General features: G+C 48.5%; 1 protein-coding gene across 11 annotated transcripts in view; it reads right to left on the minus strand.

The window, feature by feature from the left end:
* The window catches only part of LOC125704540 (nuclear factor 1 B-type), an 84,849-nt gene extending 64,584 nt beyond the window's left edge, over positions 1 to 20,265 (minus strand). For 6 of the 11 annotated variants that reach the window (XM_048970205.1, XM_048970212.1, XM_048970204.1 and 3 more), the window contains exons 1-2: positions 16,639 to 17,262; positions 12,757 to 13,288 (exon numbers count right to left, since the gene is read on the minus strand). In XM_048970205.1, coding sequence (XP_048826162.1) covers positions 12,757 to 13,288; positions 16,639 to 16,668 — 562 coding nt within the window. In that variant the 5' untranslated portion in view covers positions 16,669 to 17,262. Of the gene's footprint in view, positions 1 to 12,756; positions 13,289 to 16,638; positions 17,263 to 19,896 lie in introns of those variants that run through there. The other 5 variants (XM_048970213.1, XM_048970207.1, XM_048970203.1 and 2 more) reach the window with 3 other exon arrangements.
* Between the last annotated feature and the right edge of the window lie 3,239 nt (positions 20,266 to 23,504).

Consider the following 23,504-nt stretch of genomic DNA (forward strand, 5'->3'; position numbering starts at 1 on the left):
TCCAAAGTACAAAGACATGTTTTCTTTCCAAAAGATAAGAGGCCTAGAAGCCGAAAGAGATTGCATTTAAAGCAGAGAGCAGAGGCGTGTTCTAAGCTCACATACAGCCTACAAACGGCGGGCGACTTTCGGAATGGACGATAACGTCAGAGTCGAGGGGCTCTTTGCTCTGCGGCGCACATGTGAACCAAGACAAACAGCCGGGGAAACCTGCTTTCTCTCCGTCCGCGCAGCGCCAGCTCCGAGGTAATCAGCCATACGTCACGGCCCGGTATCATTTAAGACCTGTCATAAACACAGTTGCTAGGCTAAACAGTTTTAGGGCCGCTATGAATCAAAGTACAGATAAAACGTAAAGCAGTGTTTACTCAAAATACAAACGGAGAGGAGTGGAGTGCAGGAAACGAGTTACAGAACCGCATCTGGGATCATCGTCCTGCCCTGAACCGGCCTTCAGAGCTGCCTTTAAATTCTGGTGGGGGGGGGGGGGTTCCTCCACCATGTCTGTGTCTTTCTGGAATGTCCCAAAGACGCAATGACTGTCACACCCTCAATCCCCTCCTCCACCTTCGAGGTATATTCTCATGGCTTCCAGATCTTTCCAGATAACATTCGACACCAAGTCAAGGAAATAAACAATTTCGTTCTTTTCCTTTGGCCTCAATCTTGCCTCCACGGATGCATGCATAGACTTCATGAATGACAGAAATCTAAAGTCCTTCACTGACTAGTGCCATCTGGTTTTGGATGGTACTAATTCCTAGGACTAGCTGGGGTTTGAGAGCACATGCCAGTAGTTCACCTTCTCCAGGCACTGTGAGGGACTCACCATAGAACATGGAGGCACTGAGACCTATGGCAGTGTGTCTTGGTGCAGTCCTCTGTGTAAGAATGGAGGGATTCTCTCCAGAGGAGTACTGAGGCACTGGAGCAGGCTCCTCATGGGAACACAATGGACATGGGGGCTTTCCCGAGGGGTGGGGGGCCAATGATCATCCTGCCCTCGCTGCCCAAATTACATAAATACAAACTGTCTCCAGAATAAGCTCTTATGAAAACAAAGTGCGTACTTTTAATAAGGAACCACCTGGTCGCAGGCAACCCTCCCTCCAGTCATGATAACACACAAAACAAAGGAAGGACACCAGTTTAGAAGGAGATCCGGTACCACATTCCTCAGATCCAGGTGACGCCCACAGGGTCAAAAGAACAAGTCCGAGTTTGCAGAAAGCTGCAGGCCAGGCGTACAGGTGGGGCCCCTTCCTCCCTGGGGCAGCGAGCAAAGCCCTTTCTCTTCCCGAAGCATCCTATTCTCCATCCTTTGCAGTGTTTAACCCCAGTTTAATTCTCTGCACATGTCTGAATGGGCTGCGGTTTCTCACACAGAAAGGGCTTGTAGAGCCACCAGGAACGGCTGCCTCAGCCGCCCTGTCATCACACTTCACTAGAGGATTAGGTTGCCAGTGGCTCTCTGGTGTAAGGGCCCAGAGTCCAGGGTGACACAGGGAGGACCAATTGCGTCTGAGCCCCCGGCAGCATGACCAATTGAGTTTGAGCTCCAAGCAAACTGACCAATCGCATTTGAGCTCCAGGCAACGTAACGAATTGTGCTTGAGCTCCAGGCAATGCAACAAATTATGTTTGAGCACCAGCCATGACCCCAGTGTGCACGGGGCACGGAGTACTGCATGCACGCTCCAAATCCAGTTTGTCGGGATGCCGGGGAGCCGGCGGCCTTCAGAAAGGGTGGGTGCAGCACATGGTTTACGGGGCAAAACTATGAAAAGGCCTGGGCGTTTCGTTGGTTCGTAGCAGCACCATTTAACGTCACCACAGCCAGTGCCGGGCTGAGCTGGGGTCAGCGGCCAAACCACCGCTGAGGGGGCGGACAAACTAAAATGTAGCCGCTGTCTGTCGCGTGGCAGACCTTGTAGAAGGGTGGGGGCTGGACTGAGCCTAGCGTGTCCAGAGGCTGTCATAAATCACAGGCGCAGCCCAGCCCGTGCTAAAGGCTAAAATAAGCAAGCAGACAGTGGGGTGGGGGATTGAATTAAAAAAATAAAAAATAAAAAGTAAAAGTCTGTCATCAGCTTCCGCCGCCATTGAGTTATGCAGAATCCTAGTGTCTTTCCCATCAGTGTCTTTGAGATTAACGAGAGAAGGAGAGAAACCCCCCCAGACAAAGAGAAAGACCTGAAGTCTCAGGTCAGGTGACCATGCAAAATAGAGACCCCGGGAACGTTTCCCCCGCCCCCCACGCTCTTTCTCTCACCTCTTCATTTGTCAGAAAAAGGACGTCACAGAAGCAGGTTGTTTATTGGCTGACTGTCACCGGTGAGAAGCTGTGCTTAATTATTTTTGGATGCGGGGACAGGGGTACAAAACAACAACAACAGCGGTTTCACATTTGTACTAGTTGGCTCCTGCACCCAGCCCTCTGCCAGGCACTCAAAACCAAACAGGGTATTTTTTGAATCAATAAGTTGTCTTAAGGGCGGGGGTTGGGGGGCATTGAAAGGATGTTTAGACACACCCCTGGGCCCCCCGCCAGATCGCGAGCTTCTGCTTGCGGCTTCGCCGGATTAACCAGATGCACAAAGTGCTCTCTTTCTAGCGGGACGGAGGCGTAGACCCAGCACCTCTCATGCCGCGGCGAGACGCAGCAAAAGCTGTGAAGCAAAACAAACTGCTCCCATGGATGCTGCGTTGTTGCCTGCGCCGCCGCTGCGGTGAGCGGACCGGGCTGGCGGTGCGCAGGGCCTGTACCTGTAATTTGAGGCCGACATGGAGCGCAGGCCGCCCCAGGACAGGGAGCCAGAACAGAATTGGGCAGGGCTCTGATAGTCGGGCTCTGCCCACTTGGGCGTCATGGCGGCGATAGGTTTAACGCCAGACGGGGGTCTCTCCTCACCCAGCAGACGGGGACGCTGCCGCCCCCCCCCCCCAAGCTCACATCTGCGCCAGAGCTGAGCCCCATATTCAAATGAGACCCTCGCAAGGAGAGGCTCCTATCTTCCGCTCCAGCTGTCTGGGATCCTGCGCACCCAGCAGTCGATCATCAGCGGGACCCGCTGGGACCGTGTCACTGACAGGCTGCTTCCGTGGGCCGGCCGGGCCGCTCTGTCAGCACAGACAGCTGCGTGTGTGCATGCGGTGTGTATGCATGCGTGACCGGACCTCGAACATGGGTATCTCACGTGACAGAATGAAATGGAAAAAAGAGAGAAACCCCAGCTGGAGGACAAACACACACATCCAACTCCGGAAGTTCCAAGCAGGCAGGGGCGGGACGTCGCCTGAGCAGCACCCGCCCCAGGGAGGCCAAAGATGGGGGGGGGGGGGGTTGGGGCCCCCACAGTGGCCCACTGTTAATCGGGCACCATGTGTGAAAGCTACGCAGAGATTAGTTTGTACAGCTGCTGCCATTTGTCATAACTGCCCTTAACAAGACACACATGGCACCGTGGGCTGCTGCCGTAGACAGGGACAGACAGAGGATGCGGGTCTCGGTGGCAACAGCGAGTCCGGGCCGAGGTTTAAAATCGTACAGGTAGAGCCCCCCCCGACCACCTCGCTCAAACGAGCCACGGAAAATCTAGACCCGCTCCGCCCCCCTCCCCGCCGAGACCCAAGCAGCCGGCGGCGGCCGCTGAGCCGGCGGATGACGTGGGCTCGGCGTGACGCTTATCGCTCGGCGGCACGGCAGCGGATTAGCCGGGCCAGATCAAACGGCAAACGAGGCTGGGGGGAGGCAGACGAGCAAAGTCGAGGGCGTGCCGGGAGAGCACTGGCACCACGAGGCTGTGCTCCGTGGGCCTGATCCCACTGCGGGCCTGCCTGGCTGATAAGGCCTGCTGCCCTGGGCCCGGCCTGGCCCACCCCGTGCACCATCTCAGGCCCTGAACCCCCCCCCCCCCCCCCAATTACAGCTAAACGCATTAATACTCCGCAGTGCCTCAGCCTGATAAAAGCTAATCTCCCCTGGTTCTTCCGCCCGCACCAGATCCCAATCTGGAAAGGGGTATTTTTTCACCCCCGGAGGGACCGGAAAACAAGGATGACCCCCCCACACACACACACACACCACCCCCACCGCCACAAACACATCGATACTGCTTCTGTGCCCATTCGAACTGGAGGAAAACGATAGCGGGCAATTCTGAAGACTTCGATCTGCCTTAGAGACTCCTGCAGGTGCACGGCCACACTTTCCCTCTCTCTCACTCGCTCCCTCACCCAGACATCTACCTCAGGATATGACACATTTGGCCCAAAGACCAGGCAACATTTTTGTGCTGAAATTCAAGGCAAGGGTTAAGCATCAGCCTAAGAGACAAATGGTGAATTTACCCATCATGGCCCTCCAGGCTGTGCAGTTATTCGCAAAAATTTCATTTGCAGTGAGACACGTATCCTCTTTTGACTTAAAGCACATTAAAACTTCTGATGACAGTCCACAACTGTTTAATTTCTACTTAAACTCTGAACCTGGAATCAGAGATGCAATCTAACACGGGGTGAGGAGCCTGATCCATGGAGAGTCGTTGCCGGTGTGGGTTTTTGGATAATCTCTCAATCAGCCAATAATAAAGCGGCGGTTCTCAACACCAGTCCTGGGGACCCACTGCTATTGGCTGATGCACCCACACCGATCCTCCATGGATCAGGTGACCTTACCCTTGCTTTAACAAATCAGATTAATGAAATGAAATTAATGATAGTGTTCTGATCACTTGATTTTTTATTTTTTTTTGGTTTGCTTGTAGCTCAAAAACCCTGTCCTTCTGTCCAAGAGGAAGACTATGGGGTCCAGTGATGATGTCCTTGACTTTGACAGTAACCCTCTCCCCCATCCTGAGAGACGCCAGAAAATATAGCCTAGTCCTCTTGACGTCATTTCTGCGTGGCAGGGGTGCATATGCGGGGTGGACGGGGGGGGGGACTCAGGGGTCAGTGAACCTTATCGCTGTGTCTGTGGCCTGAATGCAGCACTCAGGATTTTCAAGTCTGTAACCATGTTTGCACGCCCTGAGTGTGAAAAGACCAGCCTGGAGGCCAGACTATGTGTAAACAACTTTAAACGGCTTTGAAGAGCTGACGGGTCTGACGGGTCTGCCCGCTGCCCGCTGCCCGCTGCCCGCTACATGCTCTCTGCACCTCCGCCACCCTCCGACTCAGGAGGACGGGCGAAACCTAAATGACAAACACCCAATCTGTCGGTATGGCACCATGCACACGAATGAAAAAAACACTGACTTCAGGGTCTAGATATATGGAAAGGTCAAAATTAATCAGCCTAATTATGGGGGACGCCGAGGTGGACCTGGAGTGGCCAGGGGGGGGCCTCGAGGCTGCACACGCGGACCGGGCCACAGGCTGGTCTCACAATGCCTGCATGGGCTCAGGGAAGAAGGGTGGGGGGTGGGTGGGGTTGCACGGCAGGGGGCACCCTGAGAAGGGCGGGACTCATTAACACACAGCCCCCCCCTCCTTTCATTAACTGGCGGCCCCCAATGCCGAGACCTAGTCTTTAATCACATCTTCATTGTTCCAGATTTGAGCTTCTTCCAAAATGCTCCAAGCGCATGCCCAGAGAGGGCTCCTCTAGACGGACGCCCCCTCCCACCCCTCTGGATGGCCCCCCCCGCTGAGAGCCAGCGCTGACCGACTGCCCCCAGACCTCGGCGCAGGTGAAACGCACTGAGGAAAGCAGCTTGCATCCCATGGCGCCCTAGGGTTTGTGGGGGGGGGGGGGGGGGGTACAGCGACAGGCCCAGATGGGGGGCTCTTTCTTCCCTCCAGCTACCTGCACTAGAAGATCCTCTGTTATGCCACATCCCCACCCTCAGCGAGACGGGGGGTCCCTATGGGAACAGTGCAGACAAAGACCCAGGGGACAGTAGCAGAGCTCCACTCACTCACAACCCCCCTCGCCATACGGCAGCCCCACATGTCAGGACTGTTTTTCTGGACTGTATAGAGTTGGTGTGAAAACAGAAAGGCCCATCACTGGGGGAGTACACAGCGATCGGCCAGGAGTGTTTCGACATCTGTCTTCTCTCTGCTCACTGACAGCCTGTTTTCCGCTTCGGGGTTTACGCGTCACAGGACGGCACTCGTGCTCGCTGTCTCGTGCTCGCTGTCTCGTGCTCGCTGTCACATGGCGTGTGCAGGCGCCAACTTCTGGCGACTCTGCTCCCCGTGCCCTGACAGAACAGAGCCGGCCACTGAAAGGGGGATTAACTAGTCAGACGCAGCCTCCACTTTGCAGGCCTAGCTTTGAAGCTGCGGGGTTGTGTTCACCAGTCCAATCTGCGCATTATGTTCCCCAACCAGCCATGCAGGCAGACATGGTACGCTACAGAATAAGAGAGGAGGTGGTATGGGGGCGGGGCTTCAATCAGGAGACAGCAGTGACAGACTACACAGAAGGACCCCTCCCCCCAGAATTACTGCGCACGCCGCACACCCCTCCTACCTGCGAGTGTCCATCTGTCCTCCAGAGCCTGTGATTCCCACACACCATCTAAGCGACTAAGCCCCTCCTCCCAACCTGCCTCATTACCATCTTGTTCTTTTGGGGTGGGGCCAGCACCCCCCCCCCCCCCCACCAAAGTGGAAGCCCACAACCTTCAGTCAGAAAGTGCTCAGTCTGTTGCAGCACCACCGCCGAGGACCCAGCCTCCTCGCACACAAGGCACAGACGTTCTCAAGAAGCCCGTGACCCAAACACACACAGAGTTCATAACCCCCCCACCACTCACCCACCCCCCCCCCCCCCCCCCACCCAGCGTCTCCGCGTTTCCCACCCTATTAACTCATTACCATGGTTAGCAACACCGTGAACAAAAGAGGAGAAGGTCATTACTCTCGTCCAGCCATCTACCCTGCCGAGAATAAAAGCCGCAGTCGGGGGGCGGGGAGGTTCCACCAAAGAAAGTCACGGTCTCCCTGGCAACAATGCCAATTGTCATGTCCCCCGCCCGGCAGCCATTCATGTGACCGGCCCGATGAGGGATGTCCCTGCGTCTCTTCCCAGACAGAGGAATCCTCGTCTTCCCTCTTCCGCAAGTGAGGCCTCGTCTGGCCAGACTCCGCCGCTGCAGCTGGTCAACCGAGCACCTTGTGACAGGGACTCCCCAGCCAGGCGGCGGGCGGGCTGGTTCATGGGGGGGGGGGCGACCGTCGCGCCTCCAGTCCCAGGTAGGAGGTGCATGAGGAAGCCACAAACTTACCGAGAAGCAACCCTTCAGTGATGCCCCTGCAATCATTCCCAAGCCAACATATTTCATTTGAAAATTAGTCAGACCATTCCAAACTTATAAGCACTCCAATCACCCAGACACTGACTCATCCTTTTACAGAAGCCAACACCGTGCCTGTGATTAGGCTCACTACCCCGAGAACACCGTGAACAGTACCATTTTTTAAGGAAACATCTTCCATCTCGGAAGGCGACACAGAGCCAAGAGCCAAGAGAAAGCCTCTTGAAGTCCCACGGCCTCCACCCCACTTGGGGCACCGAGATCGCGTATCCATGACGACTAATGTACATACGCCAGTGAACGGTGCAGTGAGGTCAGGCATCTGCTGAAGCCGCAAGGCGTCTGTCCTGAGCCGGATGCTCTGCAGATCACATGCGGGTCATGTGTGTGTAAATTGCGACATTTTCTGGGTCCACGAGAGTGATGCGAGCGTGGACACGCATGCGTTCCTGTTAGGAAGAGCACGGCACTAGAGGGCTTCATCTGGGGGGGTGCAATGAGCAGGAAAAAAAAAATCAATAAAGTGGGCAGAAGTAGTGGGGGGGCGTCACTAGGCAGCCTTAAATGGATTAGCTGGGGGGAGCAGTGCGTTCGATAGGTCACCTCTCAGTACGCGTCGGCCACCACAGAGGCTAGCATACTAATCAGGCCACCCGGAAGCCGTAGTGAAGTAGGGCCCAGAGCGGGGCGCAGTATGGCCCAGTGGCGGGGGGATAGCCCTCAAATGAGTGAGACCGCCAACGAGGCGCGCCTCCTCACATCTGCCACGTTCGCCGCACCTGCTCCCGGCCGGAGGGGCCGCATTCCTGCGAGGCCCCTGGCATCCGGAGGAACTGAGCCGGACGACCCCGAAGGTTCGAGGGGGCAAGGGGGGCTCGCAAGCAACGGTAATACAGGCACTCAGAAAAACGTGCGGACACACACATACCTGCAAATGTGTGCGGAACTGACAACCCATGGCACAGGGGTCTGTTCCTACCCCCTGACTGTCAGCAGCCCCAGCACCACCCCACCCCCTCCCAGGGGACACCTGGGAGCAGCCAGGCTGGGGTTACTCCTCCCGACCGGGGTCACTCCGGTCCTGACCACGGAGGCGGAAGACCAGGTCAAATCGGCAGAGCATTAAACACCGGAGGGGTCAAGTGGCCGACAGCAACCCCTCCGAACCCGCTGACCTCGGCAGCTGGGGGTCAGGGGCCCCCTTGCCTGTCCCGCCAGTTGGGTCAAATGGCTCCCACTCCCATCCGCCCCCCACGTGCCACCGCATTTGTTTTCACAGATCGGTTTTGGTCAATTACACTTCACAGGGCACAGACCGCGTCGCTTTGCAAAGGTTCTGACACTGAGGCCAGGAGTTGAGGCCAGACTCGTAAAACAAGGATCCTAACATGGCGGAACAAATTAGGGGCAATTCAGCCGAGGCCGGGACCTGTCAGGCCGCTGAAATACTGTCTGAAGCCCCTGACACGTGCAAAAAGGTAAACGAAGGTAACCCCGCCTCTCTCTGTCTCTCTGATCCTTTACTAATCATTTCAGGATGATCGGGTCATAAGGTCATGGGGCACAAAGCAGCACAGCATTGCTGAAACGTTGCCTTTCCGCAGAGTGTCACACAAACCCTGCGAAACGCACCAAAAGAAAAACCAATTACGTAAAATACCACCACAGTTGGGCCGTAGACATAGAGCTGTGATCTCATCCCCTTTGTAACTTAGAAAAACATTTTGTAAACATTACGTTTTAAATTGGGACATAATAGTGGCCAGACTTTTGAAACAAACAGCAAATCTGACTTTTATAAATATTTACGTTACTCATAAATCAACACTAAATTCATACAGAATAGTCCGAATTTTTGTGCTTTCTTGGTTTATTTTATTTTAACAACAAAGTCAGTCAAGTCAAATTCTAAATCAAACATCACTAAGGTCATGCAGAGAAACACACTCCAGACTGTAATTCGCACTAATAGATGGACGGAAACCCATAAACAAAATGTGGAATCGAGAAACACAGATGTGTCCTATTTGTTTGTATTTTTCTTTTGCATTACATGGGCATTTTTCTTTCGTCATGCTACACTTGAGCTCTGTCATGCCAGAGCCAACCGCGAGCGGGAACAGAACCGGGCATCGGTGCGGCATTACCACGCAGGAATTAAAAGACGCGGATCGTTCCAGACGTGCAAGGAAGGCGCTGGGAGTGAGGCGGCCTGTGCGATGGGAGTGGATTTCCTTTGGTGGGCACGCCGCTGTGGCGGAGCAGCACGTGGGCTGGCAGTGCCGTACGACGGCTTTGTTTGTTTATTTCCAGGACTCGACAGCCATTGGCCACGACGCTGACTGGTTACGAAACAAACCTGAGCAGTACTGACATGCTTCTCTCTGCAGGCCCTGACTTGACTTCTTCGATCCCTGTGAACGTTTACCGGGGGAGCAGAACCGGGACGCGGTGCCGATGGGCCGACGCCAAAAGGCCTCCGTTCACAGGCCAGCCAGAGATCACCTTAAGGAGAAACGGGCCACACCTTGTGCAGCTGAAGGTGGAGGGGTTACACAGGCGAGGTGGAGGTGCCTGCTCGCCCCCTGCTACTTGCGCCCGCCCACTGGGAGTCGCCCTGGCGACGGCTGCCGCATGATGCTCGCTCTTAGGAACCGAGGCACGAGGAGCAGAGGGGGAAAAGTGGGCTCTGCCAAGGACCACCAGAGAGGGGGGCGGGCGCTTCAGAGCTGCCTCTAAATCTCTGCACCCCCTCCTCGCCCCCCCAGCAGCACCTCCCCCAGCCCTGGCAGGGATTCATCTGGGCGGGCACATGGGTGAGCCAGAGCAAGGGCACACGCCCCACCCCCACCCAGTATCCCCCCGCCAGGACGCGCTCCTCACTAGACTGGGTGTTTGTGGTCACGCCGAGGTCAAGCGCTGTGGTTTTCCAAGGAATGGGTCACGGTTGAGTATGAAACGAGACGACGTCAATCAGCACCGCGAGTGACCGCGAGGCAAAGGGTTCGACCGCTTCACGCCATTAAAGGAACCGGAATGGCCCACACGGATGCTCCCCGTCCCTTAATTTGCAGTTCGGCGCGGTGCGCAGTGCGCGGTGCGCGTGAGCGTAGTCGCACCCGTCCGGTACGTCCTGTGGCTGCGGCAGAACAAAGCATGGCCGTCAGGAAACTTCCCGGTGTGCCCACCGCATTGCGGATGCCAACCGACGAATCAAAGGCGCGCTGCAAGCAGACAAAGAGGGTCCGATGCCAACCTCCGCGCCGCTAACAACCATCACTGGCATCAGCCGGTTTCCCTGCCTCCCTTCTTGGCACCAGGCTAAGAAAATGGCGCCACTCCACCCGAGCGGACAATGTGCCGCCATTGTCTGCCATGGGCACCGCTGACTGAATGCTAAACACTTGTTTCCCACCAAGCCCCCAGAACCCCCCCCCCCCCCCAAAAAAAAAAAAAAAAACCTTATTTTCTCCCCCTTTTCTTCACATGTCGGTTTGCTTTCTCGGCTTCGCCAGCCCGCGCCCGGCTAACTGCACCGTCGAAAAAGCAGAAAAACGTGCATCCGTGCCCCCTCCCCCCTCCACCTTTAGACCAGATCCTGGCCAAAGTCTGCAAGATATGTCCAAGACAATGAATATCCAGCCTGACACTTGGCTGCACCGTCGCAACACATGCAATTAATTTTATGGGGAGGCAGTGGAGAGGGCCATCGCCGTTTTTAATTTCGATACACTCTTTATTTGCTTCTTTAATCAGAAAAGTTCGCCGGAGAAATTAGCAGAAAGCCAACCCGTGCCCGCAGAGCCCAGACGGGAGTCCGTGTGGGTCTCGGGTGCCCTGCGCCAGGCTGCGCCTCTCTCTCTCCCTCGCATGTTTTCATGCGACCGGCCGCCGGGACTCTTTTTTTTTTTTTGGGGGGCTGCGGCACTATCTTTCGCCTTTTTTAAAAACGGGTCCACGAGGGGCCGGAAGCTGCGCCGATGCCAGCGGGGCGATCAGGCCGCATTAAGCAGACTTAAAGCTTAGACGGGGGTGCTGACCAGCCAGCCACTGGCACCCGACAAAGAGACAAAGGAGGTTCTGATGCCAGCCTCGGTGCCAGTGGCAACCATTATCACTGCGTAGCAATCCCTCCTCCAGCTTCCCCTGGCACTTGACGAGCACAAAATGGAGGCTCACAGTTAGGGGATCAGGGGCTATCTTTGAAAATCGCTTCTGCAATAACTCGCCTGTACGGGTGCTTTTATTTAGCTAGTTTTCATTAAAGTGCTGAAAAGAGCACAGGGGGAAGCGTGAAAATTCTGCAGGGACGCCGCTAACAAATAACCTAATAAGCTAGGAATCATTCTAAAGATATTTTTTAGGCATTAACTGCAATATTCTACAATAGCGTGATTTAAAATAACACACCTGAATGATAAAATAAAGTCTAGCCATGTTACGTGAAGCAAAGATTTCGCACTTTTTTGAATGGAGATAAATTGGTCTTCCTGGTAAATGTCTGCTGTGGTGTGACTGACTTTTGCTTTTTTTTGCATAACTTTACGAACATTTTAGAAACGGAGGCACCAGCCCAGTTTGGCGGTGGTGATTCCCGTAAGCCCCAGGACAGGTGGTGGGGCAGGGAGGGGGGGGGGCCAGGAAGCCATAACACCGCAGCACGGCGGTTCGATTCCGCCGCCTGATTTAACGCCGACTATTCACATGCAGCTCTGTCACAAAACCTCAATTGCAGGTCCCGAAATTACCCATAATTACTACTCCTTCCATAAGTTCTAGCCAAATACAAAAAAGAGAAACAATTGGCACAAAACCACACAGTTCTTATACTCACCTCCACCGGCTTTAAACGATATTGTCATTCCAGAGTGTGTGTGTGTGTGTGTGTGTGTGTGTGTGTGTGTGTGTGTGTGTGTGTGTGTGTGTTTTTCCACTCTCATCAACAGTAAAATACATCTCTTTTCCACATAACTTGGCAGCCTCAATCTTTGGATTTTCTTTGGCTTTTTGCCTTTTCTGAGTGTCGGCGGTGGCATTTCTCACGCACTTTATTTATCTACCCCATCACCTCACTGGGACGAGCCAAGCGGACGAGGCCCCGGATCACGCATCGCCTGGGCAGACCGGCGTCCCGAGTGCCGTTCGGCCTGTGGTTGGGTGTCGTGTATCTGATACACGTCAGTGGTGTTGAGGCACACACTCTATGGTTCATACCTTCAAGCTGATATATACATTTCTGTTCATAGGTAATGACTGATTAATGTGATGGTGAATATGATACCGATTCATTTCCGGGTAAAGGTGTCGACCGTTAGTCATGTGATGGCATTTTATAAAACAAGCCGCCAACTCAAACTCCGAATGGGGCATCGGCAGCTCATCGGCGGCAGAGGGCAGAGAGCAGCTGCCTGGCATAAGCCCCGCCCACTCGTCTGCCCTCCCCCCCCCCCCCCCCCCATTCCCCCGCCCTTAACTCGCCACATACACGTACCTGGGTCCTGGACATAGTAAGCGAGAAACAGATCCAGCTCCTTCACCGACACTGTTATGTGATGTGGCTGGACGCAAAGTGCGGGGTTGGTACAGTGGGGCGACTTGACGAGCCGCTCGCCGTCCGTACTTTCCAAAGGGATGCCCTTGAAGAGGATCACCATCACCAGGTCCAGCCGCCACACCTTGTCGGCCTGCCGCAGGCAGTCGATCCTGCGGATTTTGCCCTTCTGGTCAGGGTTGGATAGAACGCAACAGGGATGCTTCTTCCCCGTGACGCTGAGCACGAAGTCCTCGCGATACTCCTGCCGGATGTCCTTGCGCAGTTTGGCCAGCAGGCGGGACGCCCACTTCTGCTTGATCTCGGGCTTCTCGCTGAGGAGCTCGTCCTTCACCGCGCGCTCCTCGTCCTTCGACATCCGCTTCTCGTGCTTCTTGAAGTACTTGCGCTTCCGGGCCTGGAGGTTGAACCACGTGTAGGCGATGGCGCGGACGTGTGGAAGGAGGGCCTCGATGAAAGGGTGGAACTCGTCCTGCAGGTGCGAAGGAGGGACGGAGAGAAAAGACGAGGAGAGTGGGGGGGGGGGGGGGGGGGACGTTAGCAGGAACAGTCATGTAACAGAGGTGACCTCCTGGCAATAATTCCTGCCCAATTAGCTCATTCCATTCTTAGCCAAAAGAAAACAGACAGCACTTTATGTGACAAAATACACTGATCTTAAATCATTACAAACAATTTGGGTGGTGTGCATTACAACAAGTAGCAATTTGGTGACTATGACACATTTAAACCACAAAAAAGCCCTTAAACTGGCATCCTCTGTAAACAATCGGCCATTATGTAACCACACCGTGTTTACTGTGCTCTCAAGCCCAGTTTATCTAAAGTTTTACTGGGGGCAGTAAATTAAATATCCATATGCCAAAACAAAACAGCTTGCACTCCCTCTGCAATAATATACCACATGAAAAGTGGTAGAAAGTGTCTGTGGCTGACAGTGGTGCCACAGGCTGGCATGGGCACAGTGCACAGGGCACGCTCCAATAACGCGCCCACGTGCCCAGCTTTTTGGAGGAGAGCTGCATCCCTACACAGCCTCCGCCAGCGCCCCAAAACACACACATGCACATACATGCGAGAGCCCTTCATGCAACTGCCTTATCGGACCACACTCCGGCGCTTGGCAGCTCTGCTGACCCGTAGGAGCCCGGCCCGAAATGGGCGCGAGGCCCGGCGGCTCTGCCCGAAACCAGCAGAAATCCACCCATCCGTCAGCCTCGCTCAAAAAAAAAAAAACATATCTCCCCACAAACAAAAAGAAAAGGTGCTTACAACACTAAGGGCAGGACTGCAGGAAGGCAGCGAGATTTTCTCACCGACAAAGAGTCCGGGGAAAATCTCAAACTGGGATTTCAGGACCCACCGGTACCTGTTTCACCTGCTCACAAGCCGGGAATTTTTACTCAACTGAACCAGCAAAACTCGACCAAAGCAGAGAAAAAACCTGGCAGGCGAGCGGTGCCACTTCGTGCCACGGCGGCATGCGGACGGACGGCCGTCTCCCAAAGACGGCCACGGGTTTCCGAGACCAGCGCTGCGCTGTTATCATACACAGGCCACCGAATGGTACCTGGTCCTGCCCTGCTTCAGCGGTTGGCAAACACGCTTCTTCCACGTTTATCTTTGACCGTGGCGGTCTGATTTTTACCCCCGCGCACCATGCCGCACGCAGGCCGATTAAGCGTCAAGATACAGCTGCAAACTGAGTAGCCTAGTCGCCAGAGAAGCGCAAAAATAAATCTAATATCTCACCGTGCCGTTCAGGAACTTTTCACATCAATAACATTCATACAAAAAAAACAAAGAGCGACAAAATGTCACTGCCATCGGCCTGCATTTTTTAAAGTTTTAATGTGCTAATATAAAAAATTATTTTAAGAATAGCTAAGTGGCTTTATAGCCTGCAACCTAAATCTAAAGGCGTGACAAAGGAACTGTGCAAACACAACAATTATCCGCACGATTGTGCAGGATTAGCGGGCAGCCGGAGCTGAAACGCGTTACACAAAGGCCACTCGGACAAGCAGAGGTGATGCCACAGTACTTCGCCCCGTCTGTCAGTTCCCCTTTGCACCGCCGAGCAGCCTCTGCTGACTGTGCTCTGCTGGAGAGCCGGCTACAAGGGTTAACCACACATCGCGCTTTGTTTAAGCAGGCTGCAGCGGTTTTTGGGGGGGAAACCACCGGCAGCAATCCACTCCTTATCGCGGCTCTTGAGACAGGCTGCACTCGGAGGGTGCGATGCCACTGAAAAAAAACGACCTGAGTCACACAGGACGGGTTGGCGCTGGAGTCTGAGCGCCAAGCAAATACAGGCGTGAAGGTCAGAGGCGAAAAATAAATACATCTAAGTATTCACAAAATGCTTGGTATGTCACATAGATTACCTGCGCCATACAATGGGCGTACAGAAGAAAGAGAAAGTGGTAAAAAAAAAAAATAATAACAATAATAATAATAATAATAATAATAATAATAATAATAATAATAAACATTCAGTGTGGCATTTTATGGCTCATTCTTAAAATTTTAACAGTTACTAACTGGGGCTTGATTGTATATCTGATTTGAGGTTTAAGATAATTACTTCTTTGACACTTCTTAGAAAAAACTGCTTTCAAATTTCCACAATTGTTCCACTGAGTACAAAACCCGTGCAACTACTTTCCAGTACTATATGATACATATATGCTCTCTAAAGCGTAATGCCTAAAAATTAGGATACATATTTCTAACAGGTTAACAAATAATTGCTCTTGCAGCTAAATATATTAAAAGCAATTCCACCGTGTTTTGTGATGATTTAACTTAGAATGCCCTGTGAGATTTGTATATAAGTGCTCTTAGAAAAAAACATCTGCAGCTGTAATGCAGTTCGTGATGTTAAAAAAATGCACAAAAGACATTCTTGAGAACAAGTAAAGCTGCACCTTAGACTCTGGGTTTTCCGTGGTAAATCTATAGTCTTCATTTGTGCAAAGCAAACCCATATCTCAGTCAATTACTTTCGGATGCCAAACAAAATATAAACACTAAAATTGTGTCAGCCAAAAATCTAGAGGACTCTGTCCAACCACTGAATCAACCTTATCGTTGCTTTCATCTCCATTCACAATGCAGGAGCGCCTTCCCTTTCGTTATATAAGGAGAGTCCTTTATAAAACACCAATTTAAATACTCACTTAAGGACTGCTTCAGTCGACAAACAATTCTTTACCTACTGGCCATTTTCAATTTTTAAGAAACTGTAATGAATAATATATAACGTTCTCTGCTGCATTTTTTACAGGCAAGACACCGGACTTTACAATACTTTTAACTAAAATACAAATGTAAGACCTTCAGCGTTATATATTACCCGCGCAGCATACAACACTGCAATTCGAATTTTGGGAAAACAATTTCGTATACCATAATAATCCATATTATACACACATTACTGTTCCATTGAAATTTATGAAATTAACAAGTAATACATTGTTCCTAATTACATTTAAATTTAAATAACACCAACAATTGTCTTATTAATCTCCCTTTGCGCAATAACATATATAATCGAAAGAATAACCTACATAGTTACCATTCAACAGAATTGATTCCCGCACAGCCGATTGTCTTACGCGCCTTACTTTCTCTTTTTTTAAGAAATTAACAAAATTGGTGATAGACTTGAATACGTTTTCATTATTTGGTGCAGTCCTGGTCGCGAACGTCCACATGCAACCTTGAAACGCAGAACATATCTAAATATCTTAATTACTAAATGAAACGCGACTAGCACGGCGACGCAGCAGTAATTAAAACAAGAGAAAGGGACTATACCTGTGTTAGACAAATTGGAGAATACATCATGACCTTGATTAACACAACGCTACTTCACTGAGCCGCAAACGTCCCTGGAGTGGATTGATTTTATCGATTCATTCCTCCGTGTCCAGGGTGCAGCGCGCACGGACACTGAAAAGTTTGTGTCATTAAAATCGCAGTCAGATATTATCCAATAGCGTAAAACAGCTCCGTCGATCCAAGCCTCCTCATTAAACTGTTCAGATTCGGCGAAACATCTGATATACACTAAAGGACTTAAAACATATCATGGTTGCATCCAAGAGACAGCAAATCCTGAACTGGAGAAAGACGGGGGGGAAAAAATAGCGTAACCGGAATCAGAGATTAAGTCAGATTTTTGCTGCTGGAATATCGTTCACAAGTGTATTATAAAAAGTTGCAGGCGCCAAATTTCTGATCCTGTGTTTGCTTTTCTAACTTGATATAATATGGACCGGGAACACCCTCTAGTCTGCTCGATCCTAACAAATCAGTCTCGAGTTTTTTTTCCTCGTTTAATTACACAGTCATACTCCTCCTCTTCCAGCAAGCGCATTCCATTTTCACCAGCCCACGTTCGCCGCACTTTCAGGAGCCGCGGCATAAACGCGATTTCTTCCCCCCCCCCCTTTTCTTTGGGATTTACGTTATCTGCGGATAGTATAAGAGCGGCACCCCCCCCCCCCCCCCACCCAGGTCCTTATCGGAGCGAAACGGAAAATCCCGTCACGCCGCGCTCAAGTCGGCGGCCTCATTCCAACCTGAACTTGCCATTGAACGCAAAGCGCCTCCAGGCATCCCATTACAAATGGTGCCAGATTGTGAACATACCCAGTTGCTTATGAACATACATTTTTTTAACTTTCATACCTCCGGTGACTTTACACCAAGGATCTGTGGAAATGCAGTCGCGGGGAGCGTTAAATAAGCGGGCAAAGAGACCATTCGATTCCGCACGTCGGAAGCCGCGCAGCAGCGCTGTTGCTGTAACATCAAAAGTTCAGCTCCTGAATTTCGACCCCCGCAACCGCACAGGAAAGCTGCTTTGAGGACTTGATTTGGTCTATAGCGGTTTATAGAAAAACTATAAGGACTTCGAGATGAAGTCTGAATGCAGATCGCTTAGGGCTGGTAACACGCTGAAAACGTGCGCTGTAGCATATAGAAATATGTACGGGCTTGGGTGAGACATGGCATAACTACAAAGCACATTTCTCACTGCATCTAATCAGAAACTATTTTCCTAACAGATTCTTTACATTCTCATTAACCGAAATAACACTATGACTCCCACCAACAAGCTTGTTTTATTTACTTTCGGTTATTTTGTTTGCCTAATACTATCAGCCATAATCAATCCTGTGGATTAGACTTAAAAGACAATGTTACGCACAGCACGTTTATTCAACTTTTCGATCCCCTTATGGATGAAATACAATGGACAGTTTCGTCGCTATTATGAGCGAGAAAATGTAGCAAATGTCGCATTTCACTGTTTTATAACTTTGGGGTTTTGCGGTAAGGTAAACGGAACTGTCAACAGGCCGGGCTCAGTTGTAAATTCCACTGCGCATCTAACGGTATCAGCAGCATTTCTATTTAAGAAAAAGCTTGTATTTTCATTGTGCTTTTTGTAATCATAAGTGCAGCTATGCGTAACAGCATATTAAGTGTTATCACATCTGTAAGCAATACTGTGGTCACCGTGTGCATTCTAAATTACTTATGAGGGCCTGAATAATGATTCATCATAAATGAAATTAATTGAACAAGTCTAAGGTCCTTTTTTAACGCAGAAATCCAGCTGTATCACATTATTAAATACTGAAAATTACAAACGACCTAAAGAAATTAATTCAAGTTATGCCAATCCAGTGAAAGACTAGGCAACTTCCATTGTTCTATTAGCAATGCATGGCACCCGGATACAGTGTCCATTATGCACAAAATGTTTATTTATAGTGATCTCCATAATAACACACCCTATGTCGGGCATATAGGCCGAGAGGTTTGGTGTAAACTCACACGCAGGAAGTCACGTTTGATCATAAGCGACATTTAGGTTAACATTTTAGATGACTACGTAAATATATTAATACATTATATTATATATTAATATAATTTTTTAAAACTGTTAAAGAAACACGCATCAGGAAAACTAAACAAAATGTCTATTAATATACGGACTGCGATTTTTAATAAACGGACTGCATAAATACACGTCTAAATAGCTCGAAGTGATACTGTTACTGTGGCGCCTTTTTATGCAGACTCGTATTACAGCAAAAGTTTGAGGATCGTTATGTCTCTCCTTAAATTTAACTGCGGTCCAGAAAGGAGGTGGAGAAGACGGGCCTGTTCATGGGACTAATAATAATTCACATCACGCCACATCGGCATCTTGTGTCAAAGTCGAATCTGCCTTCCCCGCCCCCTCAACCCGCCACTTGCCAAGTGTTCACACACTGCGTTCAACCGCAACTTTATGGAAGACATATCGCCTGCATTTAATAGCGTGATGCAAGGAGAAGTGCGAAAGGAAAACAATGGAGCGCACGATTTGTGCAACACCACTGTCTACTTGTGCATTCCATAGTGTTTGACCAACTGGCTAATCTCAGTCGTGGCGCACCACGTATATTTAGAAATTATAGCACATTATTTATAAAATACAGTCTGCTTTTAGATACACAAGCGATTCACAGGAACAGACTGAATGCGAACGCATTTGCAATTATACTAAGCCATAGTATCTACTGAAATGCAAACTACTTTTGCTAATCGATGTCAATGGTCAACAGTGACTATACGAAGGCTCAAATATAAAGTCACGTAAACGGGAAAATAAACTGGGGGGGAATGACAATCGCCTGCAACCATAGAAAACTGAAGGTAAAACCCATATCGCTAATGTTTCCGCAGCATCACCTCACATCTAACGCAGCGAACTGCCAGAATCGGAGATGGAAAAAAAAAGTTAGCTAACGCAGGAATTGTGCCAAGTGCAGCACTTTGGGCGCTTGCTCTACCACCGACTTCTGACATTACTGTGACCCACATAGAAATGTTGCCAATTCAAAACAATCAAAGATCTACTACCGTTTTCCTCCACCCGGCACGTGCAATATAAACTCCCCATTTCCCTCAGACCAACATGTGATATTTTTTTCAAACATTTGAATGCAATACAGTAACAGTTTGTAAAGCATACATCGTTTTAACAAAAGTACAGGATATTCCATGTTCACGTACCATTGCACTGTATTGCATTTATCTATACGGGATCCTGGAATCTGGGTGAAACAGAAGCCGGTACCTTCACATTTCTCAAGTTCAAATTTGTGCTTTCTCAGTTTTTTTTTTCTCCTCCTAGAAGTGCTTAAAAAAAACAACACCGGAAGAGAATTCTTGGCAGAAAGGCGGCAAAGTCAAGGCAGTGAGCACCTCGGATTTTTTTCTTCCTTCCTCTTTTAGTTAGACTTTTGGATAGGTTTTTGGTTGTCGAGTTGAACGCGATCCAGAAGAGGCAGAGTTTTTGGAACTGGGCAGGTCTGCGCCTTTTCTTTCTCTGTCTGGCTGTCGTCGCTGCTGCTTGCAGAAGGCAGAGGGAGCTGCGTACTTGGAATGAGTTCCTCGTCTTCTATTGGTCGAGAGCACGGCGGCCCTCAGCGCTCCGTGCCTTCAGACCCTCACTTCCGCTCGACAGGCATTTCTCATTTGCATATTAACAGACCGCTTTAGCCTATCAAAGCAAGACTGGCCTAAATTGAAACGTGCGGCGCCAGATAGGTCAAAGACCTAAAGACAGATTTTACCCTTGGGATTATACGGCGAAATAGTCTTAAACTGAGCAGGTTTCAAGAAATGTAACGAAAGTATGTTTACTACTTTAACGAATATTATTCGCAGTTCTATAAAAATCACCAGCCTTTGATTATCCTACAATAAATTTCAGTCTATTGTGTGAATTTGATATCGTTGAAAGTTAATGTTTGCGTAGGCGTTTAAAGTGTTTTGGCAGTTTTTTTTAGTTTTAAATACTTGGAGGATCTACCGAAAAAAAAATCATTTCACGGGCCATAATTACAATTTTCCCTTTCTTCTTGCACATTAAGTTATAATCTAGTATACAGGGCTATATTAATTCTGCAGTTAATGCCCATTGTGTTAGTAGGGTCCGTCCCAGTGCATCATATTTGCACATTGAAACTGAGAAGTCAGCATCCGATATTCTTTAAATTATAATTTTTTTGATGAATCTGCAATACTGAAATGTTGTGTAAACCTGTTACAGACTAAAATTCCTGTCTGGCACAGCTTGTCGCTTTTTGGTTCATCTGGCACTGAAGCTGGTTGGCATTGCCGAGCCCGACACAAAGAAACTTAGGACTGCATATACTGTGGAGCACAGCTGAGACACACAGCGGTACATATGTGTTTGTGTGTGATAATGTAATAACGCAATATAAAACTAGAATTTTGTATTTTCAGCAATAATTTATTTGTTGACCGTATTTGACATCTGAATATTTCATGCATTCAACTTCCAGTTCAGTGACATCATATAAAGCAAAACGACTTTAGTTTTGAGGGAAATTAATTAATTGTTAAATTGCTGGATGCCCCGCTAAAATGGTAGAAAAATGCTTGAAACTATCAATTTCAGGCTTCTGTAGAAATGATATTGGATTTCAAGCAGCCAATTAATGTTCAGATTTTTTTTCAAACGGAGTTTTTAGCACCTTAACACTGGTTCACAAAAAGTGCTACTATAAAACGCAATTGTAAAATTAATTGATAATTGTATTTGTATTATATATAAATAATACATATAGAATTACGACCAACATTTATGTTTCACCATGTATTTGTGGAAATATTACATACATTTAAGGAATAAATAATTTAAAGTTGCAGTGCTTAAAAATAAATTAGTAATATAAAGACTGAAGGCACTAAGTGGATTTAAAATTACTTTTACCCTTATTACACAAATCATAGAATTGTTGATACACTGCAGATTTTTACAGCGAATACCAAAAAAAAGTGCAGTAAGCATTCTGCGTTCCCTGCAACCATACTCCACCTCTGCAATTATGCAATTATGTAATTATTATTCATAATGATATTTCGGTGACAATCTAAAACCAAGGTCTGAATTCGCACAAAATGAAGTGTATTTAAAATTCGTGTTTTAAAATTCCACTACAGGAGGAAATCTTTTTGCAAGATGACTCGGAAAAAAGGTGTGCTTTCTGCCGCTTGGCTTGCGCCAGTCAAATTTCACAGCAAAACGGGTTCTTGCGTGAAATTCACGCAGTGCGACTAATAGAAATTTGGGAACTCCTTTAGCGCTGATATGTTCCAAAGCCTTACATTTCTAAAGTACACAACGACCCGTCCGAGCTGTGGAACAAAAACAGGCTGAACTTAGGCAAGCTGGAACAGACCCGTCGAGAGGTGGAGTATAGAGCGATAGAAAAGAAGTGAAAAGGAAAGTAAAAATTGCGAAGGCTAATACTGGGTGCTCGTAGCGCAAAAAGTGAATGCAAATCATTGTTACGTGGGCAAACTGGGTAAGCCGCGTGCCACTGCTCCAGTGGCGTTATTCCTTACTATTACATGTAGTTTGATTTAGCAAAATTATTTACGTTCGTCAGTTTTCCCGTTGAAAATTTTAGGAATGCGTCGACTTTTTGGTATTGCGATGAAATTATCCATATGATTTTGTCTTATGCAAACTATAATCTCGTTTTCTGTATCGTTCTAACTTCTTAAACATTTTCTACAAGAATTTTATTCCATGTTATTTTTAGGTTTAATCTAATAATACAATCGACTCATCGTGTTATGTTTTACATTGCATACGCTGTATTACAGTTTTTCAGAAGAAAAATAAACAATTAGTTTATTATGTTATGTTACTCGGTGTATTCGGACAAATTAATCGAATATAGTCTGTTTTGGTAAAGACTTCGTTCGAGTTAATATCACTTAAGAACTTTGAGAAGAAACTCATAGATGACAATTCTAACCATTCCGTCCAATATAAGAGTCGCGGACATTCCCATATGTTTTTCTTTGTCATTCACTATCCACTTTTATTTTTGCACAACTGTAGTGCGTTAAATATTATGCGCGCCTTGATGTATACACGTACGGCGCTCGTGCGGTAACAAGCCGATAGACGCCGTGTTCTCTAGAGAAAATTATGAAAAACTACGGAAACATTTATTAACATATAGTAACATTTATTTTAGATGTAAAATATTTCAAATAAATTTAAATATTGCGTTAATTACGCACATTCACTCAAACTTAAAAGTGGGTGTTTATTTTATTCAATTAGTTACAATATTAAAAAACTATACGCTGGATGAATTGTTATAATGCTTTAAAGATAAACATTTTAATTACATTATATTTGTGAATATACATTGTTATTTCGAAAAATCGGAGAGACACTTTTTTATTCAGCATTTACACCGAACGGTCCAAAATTGAAATAAAGTTAAGAATAATACAAAATGTTTCTGTCTACGACTAATCACAGTAGCATAATCAGCGAACAAGTGAATGATTTAATGCAATATGATAAGGGGTGCGAGGAACCGTTTTTCAAAACCATGCCGATTAAACATCAATAAATTAATTGTACAAGACTGGCTTACTTTAAGATTTTACAATGATCACATGTGTTTTTAAAAAGTGTACACGCATTTCAAATATATAAATTAAATTGGGGAGTGGGAAATAACCCTACGCCGGGACGCTGTGTTCCGTCTATTATTTAACGATATTGGTTTGTTCATTTTTATACTATGTATATAAAAGCGGCATTTAACCTCTAAGTCTGTATG

This window comes from Brienomyrus brachyistius, chromosome 12, assembly GCF_023856365.1.
Source record: "Brienomyrus brachyistius isolate T26 chromosome 12, BBRACH_0.4, whole genome shotgun sequence".
Lineage (NCBI taxonomy): Eukaryota > Metazoa > Chordata > Actinopteri > Osteoglossiformes > Mormyridae > Brienomyrus > Brienomyrus brachyistius.